The following is a 10,649-nucleotide window of genomic DNA, read 5'->3' as shown; positions in this document are numbered from 1 at the left end:
AATGCCTGTGTTAATTTTCTTAATTAAAATCTAGTGTTCCTGAATCTTCAAAATAAGTGGTGTGTCAGTGCAGCAGGGAACCACAGCCTGTTCTGCAGAGTGAGGCTCCCTGCAGCTGCTCGCTCTCCACTATTTCAACCATGATCCCATCGTTTCATTTCCTTGTATCTCCATGCTCAACATATTTTCCTTCCTCTTCACTCTTTGAACAGCCAAATCTTGATGTCTTAAGCTGGTAGGGCCCAAAATAGCCAGGACTTGGAAAATCCCCAGCCCTGAGCCTCCCCATGGTCTCCTCATCAGCCTCTGAGGGCTGGCAGGGCTCAGCTGTCCATGTAAGGGGTTCTGGGATGAAGGCTGTCATTTATTAAAGCCACTTGGGGACTTGTGTGGGACAGGGACATTCCTGAGCTGGGGAGCTGATGACAGTGAGTCTGGAATTCTTCATTTCCATCTCAGCAAGGCAGTTTTCCCTTCCTGCCAGGACTGGAGTGCTTTGGCAGGACTGGGGAACCTCCAGAGCTGACTCTGATGTTGTGCAGATAAATGTGAGGAACGAGCATCTTTCTCATAAATATCCTGGCTCTTCTTGTACATTGGAAACTTGTCTTACAGGATATTTTTATAGGATGTCTTTCACACCCTCCCTTCCTTTGGAAACACTGGGAGGAACTTCAACATCTAATCTCTGTAAAAGCACCTTTACTCTCTGTGTCATTGTTGGTGGTGATTGTGTGGCTGCCACTTTCCAACCAGTTCTGGGCAGAACTGTCAGCATCACTGCTGTGCACAGTGGTGGGAGCACAAAGGACTCTTCAATGACACAAACCCAGTAATTTCCACAGAAGTGCAGTAAAATGCCTCTTGTAGCTAATTATCTGCTTAGTTAACATAGTAATACATGAGTCTGTGAAAGCCTAAATAGATTAAACAGAAGTGGAAGTTTCTTGTAAAAGCCATTGATTGCTTTATGTGCTAATCACTGATAATTATTTAACAGAAGGCTTGCAGGGATGATTGTTCTGATAGCAGCTGAGAGGCTCAGACTGTGTAATTCTGTAAAGATCCATTTCTCCATCCATGTGCAAATTCTGGCATTCTTTGTAGTCTCTGTCAATAATTCCCAAATTCAGAAAAGGTGACTGATTTCTACAGCAGATCCTGGGTTATCCACACATTCCAGGTCACTTTCCTGTCAGAGCATGAGGATTTGGTGGGATTTAAGCTGAGCCAGTCAAATTGGTGCTGTCCAGAGGGATCTGTGCTGGGTGATGCTGCTCTCCCAGGCCTCCTCTTTGTGTGAAGGCAGAAGAGGATCCAGAATCCCTTAGCAGCAGCTGTTCCTTGTGGGAAGGTCATTTGTAATCCCAGACTGCCACCCTTGAAATCATGGGGGAGAGTTGAATCACGAGGGATTATTTTTTCCCTCCATTTTTCAAATTCCCAGGTGGAAGGAAGTGGGCAGGAGGGAGGGAGCCCAGCTGCTGTGGCGTGGGGCAGCTGGGAGCAGCTGCCCTGGGAGGGGCTCCGTGGTGAGTCCCTGTAAAAAACACATTTGTTCCTGAGCAGAAATGTGAATTTCCAGAGTGAGTGCCCTGGGAATAGAGAGCAACAAGTGTTTCTGTGGGAGAGGAGACAAACTCAGTGGGGAATGTTCTCAATCAAACACATTCAAGCCAGGGATTCCCAGTGCAGCCCTTCACTGCCAGCGATGCTTTAGGCTGAGGCAAGGTCTGGAGTGAAAATGCTAAGGATGAGGCAAAGTATTGGGGTTTTTATATGGTAAAGAGGAATATGCAGGTTCCTCTGCATGCCCAGGGACATTCTTTGCTGTGCAGGGATGTCAACGCTGGTATATTTTAAAGCTGTCTGGGGTACAGGGGCAGAATAGCCTGGTCCATCCTCCAGGACAGAATCCACCTTCCTAAACCATGTGTGGCTAATGCCTGTCTCACCTGAAGTACACTGGGTGTTTTATGAGCCTTGTTAATTGGGATATTTAAAAAAAACCCCCTGAATCTGCAGTTTCAGTCAGTGACTATTTGCCCTTTCTATTTGTAGCAATTTCCTGCCGTAGTTATTTTATCTATGGTTAAATAAGCAATTTCAGTTCTTTTCATTGTCATGTTTTCTAGACTTCATATCATTCCCATTGCTTTATTTTGGATTCTCTCCAGTTATTTCACATCATTCCTTGAAATGAAGTGCTCAGAGAAGGGATGCAGTGTTTCTGTTCCATTTTTGTCTGTGGGGAAAGCTGTTGCCCTTGTGATGGAGAGCAAACCAAAAAGAACTTTCCAAAGGACTGAAAGATATCCGGGGTCCAGAGAATCATCTAAAGGCCTTACCTGGAAGGGGAAACAGAAGAAAAATTAAAACATTTCATTAAAACAATGAGCTAAGCTTTGTTACATGCTCCTTGGGGGTGGTGTAGTTTAAAAAGAACTCTAATTCTGTGTGGTTCAAAGGGCTGCAGTAGTCTTCATTCACTAAAACACTCAGAGCATTTTGTCCCCACCTGCAGCCTGTGAAGCTGGATTTTACACTGCACTGCCTGCTGCCTTCCCTGAGCATGGCCAGCTCCAGCTCTGACCCCTGTGTGCTCCTCCCATGTATTTGTAATATTCCCTATACCTGCAGCTGCCTGAACTAATTACAGGGCCCTTTACACACCCCCAGGGCAGCAGGGTTGGTGTTTGTGCATTGCATGCTGTAAATCAAGTTTGCATTTCTCCACCTTTTCTCCTGGTCTGGTCTTCCCTGGTTTCCTTTTAACGAGGCTGTGGAGAAGAGGCAGCACGCTGTGCTGTCACTGCTGCCAGGGTTTAATTGTGTTTGGCTTCATGGTGGCAGCCATTGCCTGGAAAAATCCATAAAGATACCCTTCAAATTCACATTGTCAGGGAAGAAAGATATAGAACTCCCTCTGAGAAGAAGGGCAAGAAATGCACATTTGAAGCAATGCAAGTTAAGCCAAACATTTTCTGCCTAAAAAGTAAGAAAATTCATTATGAATTTTTTAGCATAGAAAGACTACATTTTGCAAACTGCTTTTTTCCTCTTAAAGAAAATGCCCTTAAAAGGCTGCCTTAACATGAAAAAATAGCTGTGTATTCCCTAAACGTGATAGATCAAGCAGTGCAGGAGAAAAAAAAATCCACTTCAGTGTGTGCTTTGGACAGAAACTTGCAGCAATCCCCATTTGTCAGCTTTTGTGATTTGTTATAATACACTGGGCCATGCAAGGTGCCAAATCAATGCACCATGTTCCCTACAGATGTGTTTATCCTTGGTTAACCAGGTTAAACCACTTAGCTCTTATTTCATTATCCCATTAGCAAGCCAAACCCCGTGGTTTTGGGTTCCAAGCTGATGTAGTTCCATGGGCAGCCCTTGAAATTTGCCAGAATCCCCTGGACTCCAGTAATTCTAATTGCAGTTGGCACAGATCTGAAGTGCAGGCAGAGATAAGCTGTTGTAAGTCTTGGAGCATTGCAGAGCAAAATGGGAAATTCTTATTATATGAGGTTATTTGGGCAGATTTAACCATTGTAGGGCAGAGATAGTTTTAGTAGGGAGCTAAATTATGGATCCACGTGATGATGTGTGTTCCTCTACAAATCAGGATGAGATGCAAGAGTAATTGTGAACTTGGGGTGGTTTGCTGCAGACTCTCTTCTGGTGCTCATGGGAATGATTCCTTGAGTCCTTTTAGTGTCTGGTTTTCTGTGGAATTAGAGTAAAGAATTTTAGCACTATAGGCTTGTCCCAGCTTTTGCCTGACGTTGCAGACAAGAGCAGACCCCAGCCACTGTCCCTTATCCTTCTCCACTCCCTTCCCTGGTCTAATGGCTTGTTTATACCCTCTGCTTTTAGAGATTTACGCTTCAACCACATCAAGGAGATACAACCTGGAGCCTTCAGAAGACTGAAGAACCTCAACACACTGTAAGTTGCACTCCAAGGAGATCCATTTATTACTTGTGTTAGCAGAGTCTCCTAAAATGGCTTAAAGGTGGCCTTGGGCTTTTATTTATTTCAGTCAAGTTGTGCATATCCAGCCAAAGCTTAAAATTCCCTCTGTTCCACCCTGTGTCATGTTACTTTTTTAAAAAATGTGGTGTTTAATAGGTTTCATTTTTCACAATTAACCTCTCTGCTTAAAAATAAAATATGATGAGCTCTAGCACTGACTGAAGATGTTTGAGCAGGTGTGGCCTTAGAGTAGCCCATAAAAGAAGTTCTCATCTGGGATCAAAACAGTGGAGGGGTGGATTAAAATCATCTTCCTTTCCACGGTCTCCTCTAACTCATGAACCACATCAGTTGCTCTGTGTGAGTTCCACTGAGCATCCTTCAAATGCCATCTTTCCCTTTGCCCTAAAAGAAGCGCCTACATCTACCCTATGCAGGTAGGAAAGGGGGTGGAAAGCTGCCCCTCCAGCCTTGTATCACACTCTCACACCACTGCACACACTGCTGCCCTAACCAGCTTCTCACTCTTCCCAAGGGAAATCCTGGGATTCTCTGCTCCTTGTGGCTGCTGCAGGGCTGAGGGCTTGGAGACAGATCTGAGAGCATCTGCCCCCCCATAGCCAAGGAGCTGCAAGCACCCCAGCTCCCAAATCAGAACCAGAAGCTGTGTCAGCGCTGCGCTGTGCTGGATGCAGTTGGGATGTTGGGACTCAGATCTAATTACTCGAGCTGTGACATGGTGCTAACAGCCTCAGGATTTCCAGGTCCAAGCCAGAATTCCTCAGTGAGGTAGAGCAGCTCCTTTGGGAACCTGACAGATGTTCATGCATCCATGATCCCAAATGGTAACAGAAATTCAGGTTGTTCTTTTCTCTGTGGCCTTGAGTGATCTGAAGTCCCTGATCCTGTGAAGGTGGCAGACCTGAGCAATGAGGCATTCGGTCAACACTAAGCAGTCGTAGGAAAAGGAGGATTACAGCAGGACTTTATTACTGAGACCTGCTGAAGTGTTCTTTGAAAAATCAACATTTGCTCAAGATCCTTGCACTCTGTGTGTGGGGCTGAGTGGCCAAGCCATGAGTGCAGGATGCTCAGAGTACCCTGGCTGTGGCCAGGACAGGTGATCATCAAGTGGACTGGTCACAAACTTTACTGCCTCTGATGCTGTACATCCAAAACAGCCCAGGTTAGACTCTCAGCCAGCACTGTGTGGTACTTAGTTGCCAAAAATAATAGGGAAGAAAGGATGCTTTGGATGGATTTCTGTCATTTGAGATAGGGTCAGATACAGTGAGAAATGAGAGAACACTATCTAGAGAGATAATAGAGTCCAAATCTGTAGGGGTTTGTCTTATCACCAAGCTCTGCTGAGGCCTCTTGATCTCCAGCCCTGCTCTTGCACCCCTGGAGCTCTCCTGAGTGAGGAAACAAAGGGTTCCAGATGATGTCATCTCAGTGTGCTGCAGGCAGATGTTTGGCAGCAGCTCCCAGGACCACCGGGCGAGTTTCAGCAGAGCCCTGGGGAAAAGGAGGATGCTGGCAGGGCTTCACTGGGACAGAGGCCCCACCCAACCTGCTGAGCTCTGTAAGGGTCCCAATTCCTGCCCTGCCAGCTCCTTGGGCTGGGCAGGTCTCTGACCCCTGCAGGATTTTGCTTCTGTCTTCTGACTCCTCCACTCTGTGCAGAGTAGATGCAGATAGAGCCGGAGTGAGGGGAAGGACCTGACTCTCTCTAACACCTGTTTGTGCTCCACAAATGTCTCCAGCTCTTTTTCCTTTCTGTCTCCTGGACAGAGACCTCAAGGACAGCAAGGCCATGAGCAGATATTAGAGGGAATAGGCAGGGATGCACCCCTGGCATCCCTGAGCTCATGATTTGGGATGCCAGGGCAGTAAGAACAGTGAGTTTTCACAGATAGTGGGCAGACACTCCTGCTTTCCCTAAACAGTGTCCTGTGGCCATTGTCAGAGCTGGAGTATTGGACCAGGTGAAACACTGCTCCAACAAAATACTGCATTTTTATATTTGGATTCTGAAAATCGACCTGATTTGCCAAGGCAACCTTTCCATTTAGATAGTATTTCTTATGCTTAGTTGTATTTTCTGGTCTGGCCAGCAGACTGGAGCACTCAGTTACTCTCACACTTGCAGTAAACTCCCACGGCTGAAGAGTTTGATATTTGACTGAGAGAACATTCGACCTCACACTCCTGAAGGAAATTTCTCTCCAGGAACTTTAGTTTGCTCAATTCCCACATCAAACTGATAAGAGCTGAAGAATTTTCTGGCGTTTCTTAGATGGTAAATTTTGCCTGAGGACTTAGATAGCTTTTCAAGTGATAAAGAGAATAAATCCTTTAAAATGCCTGAGAGACTTCCTGGGAAAATTTGTTCAGAAAATTTGAAGTGAGAGGTCTGGAGGACAGAAGAGCTCAGGTTCCACGTGGAGAGCTCTGAGCTTGCAGCTTTCTGCCATTGAATTTAAATAAATCTTCCATAAGCAAATAAATGTTTTTAAAAGAGCTTTTCCCACTAATGGCAGAGGAAGAGCAACAGATTCTGGTGAAGCTTCTGTTCTCCATCTCCTTTCGGGCAGGGTGGCTGTTCTGTGTCCAAGTTTGACAGTTTATAAACCACCCTGAAAAGGAAACCTTTGTAGCCTGTGCTGGATGCAGGGAGATGGGTTGAGATCCTGACAGGAGAGGAGCCTGTGTGGATGTCCAGTGGGGCTGTTCAACAGTTCAGACCATTCCCTGTGCTTTCCTCCAGTGTGGGAGATTTGATAAATCACAGAGCACGACTTTAGCATTAAAAACAGGAGCTGTGTTTGTGGAAGAGACACAGTCACTGTGGGGACTCCTGGTGCAGCACCACAGGTAATGAGCAGTTGTCCTAAATCCTGCACCACTGGGAGCTTCCTGTGTGCAGGTGGAGAAGTTCTCTTGGGCTGAACATCTCAGGGAGTTGTAAGATTTCCTTGTCCCCTCCTACTGGCTCTGCTCTGTTCCCATCTGTGCAGATGGAGCTGGGTATTTTTAAACTCTTAATATTTCCCCTTGGTACAAAAAAAAAAAAAAAAGTAGCAGGGAGAATGAGGCAAAACCCCTCTTTTATGGCATCCCCAGCTCCCCCAGGTCCAGGACAGCTGTGTTGCTGAAGTTTGCCATCACTTGCTGCGTGGCTGAAGCCAACATTAGCTCAGAGCAGGTGCTGTGGGAGAGAGAGGAAAAGCTGTGAGCCCATGGTAAGGCACAGCCTCTCCCTGCTTCCCAGATTTTGCTCCTTTAGGTCATTTCTGGGTGGGAATGGATGATGACAGCCCTGTGATTCCAACAGGAGTCAGTGCTGCCTGAGACCCCTTTGGTTCCCTGCTGTATTTCCAAACCACAGCCAAAGGGCTGCTGCTCCCTGGGTCTCTCCAGCACCACCCATAGGAATGTCCAAGCCAGGGACCAAAGTTTCTTTACATCCCCAGTGTGTATTTTGGTATTCCTGAGGCACCCTGGAGAACAGGGACTCTGTGGAGACCACATTGCTTGTGCCTCTGCCTGGCCCTTTGCCCTATCACTGCCCACATCATGTTTCTCTTTCTGCGGTGAGAGCAAAACACTTTTGGTGACCCCTGCAGCTCTGCTTTAGGTGCTGCTGGTGAAGAGTCTCAGATTGAACAGAGCAGCAATGTGGAGTTTCTGTCTTTTACTCTCTAGTAACTCCTGAGAGAATCTGTTCCTGCCAGCAAGGAGGGGATGTCAGAGCCTGCTTGGATCTCAGAATAAAAGTTTCTCCCTTAAATATGGGAAATAACTATTCCAGATAATTCTGTCAACAAGGGGGAATGTGTGGTTGAACATAAAATTCAACTTTTCTCCCCCTCTAAATACACCACGTGATGATTTCTATTAATGGTGTGAGGAAAAAAATAGCTGTTTTGTCACAATGGCTGTAGCATGTGGACTGTCAAATGAAAGGAGGAAAGAGAACATGGTTTGAGTCTGAATTCTGTCCTGTCACATCATTTAATACATTCTTCAAAACAGAAAACCACTCATTTAATGGAACTTAAGCCTGTGCCTGGAAACCTAGAGAGAGGGTGGGGAAGGAGAAAGGAGAGGCAGTCAGCACATAAAACCTAGAGAAAACTGAATGTAAAATGTTCTCTTGGTGAATCTGGGCCAGATCTCATGGTGCTTGTATATCTCAAACATCCCAGAAGAGTTTGGCAGGAATAAAACCTGTGTGACTGAGTTGTCCTACTCATTTGGAGTCCAGTTCATGGGGAATGCCCCATCCTATTGCCAGGAAATGTGCTTCTGAAACTTTTAATTTGGCCTGTTTTGCTACAGGGTGTGGTTAAGCTAATGAGAGAGATAATGAGCTTCCCAGCCTCTGTCTCCCATTTATTCCCAGCAAATCTGGGTCTCAGCTTTCAACCCTCTAAGGGCAGCAGAAATTCAGGCATTTTGCTATAGTTGGGACAAATAGCCAGGCCATGCCAGGATTTGGCACACTTCTCTGCCTGGGTGAATTGCAGAGGAGTCAGGGAGCAGACAGCTGTGCAGGAGCCATCCAAACTCTCTCTAGGAGCCAGCTGTGCTGCCTTGTCCGTGGATTTCTCTGAAAGCAGCATTTTGGAATAAATGGGCTATTATGGGCTTCATCATTATCTCACTTTCCAGTGTTTTCCAGGACTTATCCTTCCATTACAATGGGGAATCCTGAGACAGGAAGCAGAGATGGCTTCTTCCATGCACTTTTTATTCTTAAATCAGGCAATGAACAAGTTTTTAAGTATCAGACGATGAGATAAGAGCCCTGTGTGCTGCTTGCCATCTGAACTTCCAGGATTCATCTTATTTGGCTGGCTCAGTGATTACACTCCCTTGAACTGTACAGAATAGCCAAGACAACAAAACAGACTGGGATAATGCTTTTAAATAGCCCCAAAACACAGCCAGACAACATAATGGAATTTGAAATCCCAGTGGAGATCAGTCCTGGTCTGAACTCTGAGCATTAAAGATATCAATCAGCAAAGGGCTGCAGACTGTGCTGCTGCATGGGGCTGCTCAGGCTGTTGGTGTGACCCTGCTCACCTGGTCACTGCCACCTGTCCCCTGGCAGGCAAATGGCCAGTGCCAGCTGTGTGCCAGGTGCTCACATCCATGGCAATGAGGTCGGTGCTGGCAGCCCATTGTGTGCTCAGAAGTGGGGCCAGGGCTCAGATAACAGAGCAGGAGATGCCTTGTCCTGCTCTGGCCAGAGATGAAAGCTGATGGGGCAGAGAGGGAGCAGGGCTGGTGGCTGGGTTTTCTTTGTCCTGCGGGCAAATAGACAATAGCCCTCTCCCACACTGCCCTCAGGCAGTCATTGCCAGCCCTTGGGTGTTCAGTCATCAAATAAACTTTGGGTTGATGCTCAGGGACTGTATTTCCACTCAGCATAGCTGGCTGGACCCTGTCAAAGCAGGATCCTGTGTTCCAAGGACTTGACATCATTTTTGCATCCTTAGGAGTGAGCCCGGGCTGTTTGAGCTCAGCTCTGTGTGGAGCCATTGCTTCCAGCTGTGCAGGAGCTTTCCAGCCTTCTCTGCCCCAGCCTCTGCAGGCTGCCTGTGCCCAGCCCTGGGCTGTGCAGCCTGGCAGTGGCACCCACACCCGTGGTGTCAGGGCAGCTGATCCAGGCAGGATGGGCAAATCCAGGGTAATGAGGTTTTTCTCAACCCCTCATTGCCTGGCGTACAAAGTTGTTTGCTCTTGAGTTTCTCACATGCTTTTTCTGACCCTCAGAGTAACTCTCCACCTGAGAAAAAGCTGGTGGAAAGCTGATGTGGCTCAGCTGCCTGGAGAGAATTTGTGAAGCTGCCATCACATGTGTGTGTGCTTCTGACATCTTCTATCTCTTCTGTCATCCCTGAGGTGTTTGGTTTCACCTTCATCTTCTTTTCCCAAAAGTTTTTTACCCTTTCTCCCCATCTCTTTGTCTTTTCTCTCCACCCTTTACCTGCACGATCTTGTTTTTGGCCAGGAAAAGACCTTGGCTTGTAATGACAGAGGTTAACTGCTCTTTTTTTGTCCAGAAAAGCAGGGCAAAGATTGGGTTTTGCTGCTGGGAAAGCGCTGAACTGTTTTCTCACCTGCTGCCTGGTGGCAGATTGTTCCTGAGGAGCAGAGCTATGGCAAAAATCAGCTTGTTAAATGCACATCCAGTACATGCACTTAATGTGAACCAACACAGTAAGGTCTGGCTGCTTGCACAGAAATTGCTGGTTTTCCTACAACACCTGAAAAAGAAATCTTTGCAGTCAGTACAGAGTCACAGATTCCCTCTCTGCCCACAACTCCATTTAGGAATTTTAAAAATGAGTGGTGCCTGGTGAAATGCTTGCTCAGGGCTGTTCAGCACTAAAAACTCCACCAGCTCTGAGCTTTGCCAGACCTGAACATCAGTGGGAGCCGCAGATTGCTGGTTTTCCTACAACACCTGAAAAAGAAATCTTTGCAGTCAGTACAGAGTCACAGATTCCCTCTCTGCCCACAACTCCATTTAGGAATTTTAAAAATGAGTGGTGCCTGGTGAAATGCTTGCTCAGGGCTGTTCAGCACTAAAAACTCCACCAGCTCTGAGCTTTGCCAGACCTGAACATCAGTGGGAGCCGCAGCGAGGGACCTGTGGG

At 46.7% G+C, this 10,649-nt stretch overlaps 1 protein-coding gene across 3 annotated transcripts in view; it reads left to right on the top strand.

Annotated features, from left to right (window-relative positions):
- LOC102031335 (peroxidasin homolog) overlaps positions 1-10,649 on the top strand; it is a 43,153-nt gene that overhangs the window by 5,008 nt on the left and 27,496 nt on the right. For all 3 annotated transcript variants that reach the window (XM_031058034.1, XM_031058033.1, XM_005422161.3), the window contains one exon: positions 3,877-3,948. In XM_031058034.1, coding sequence (XP_030913894.1) covers positions 3,877-3,948 — 72 coding nt within the window. The remainder of the gene's footprint in view (positions 1-3,876; positions 3,949-10,649) is intronic.

The sequence above is a fragment of the Geospiza fortis genome, unplaced genomic scaffold (genome assembly GCF_000277835.1).
Source record: "Geospiza fortis unplaced genomic scaffold, GeoFor_1.0 scaffold188, whole genome shotgun sequence".
In the NCBI taxonomy this organism is placed as follows: domain Eukaryota; kingdom Metazoa; phylum Chordata; class Aves; order Passeriformes; family Thraupidae; genus Geospiza; species Geospiza fortis.
This window is presented reverse-complemented; position numbering and strand designations above follow the sequence as displayed.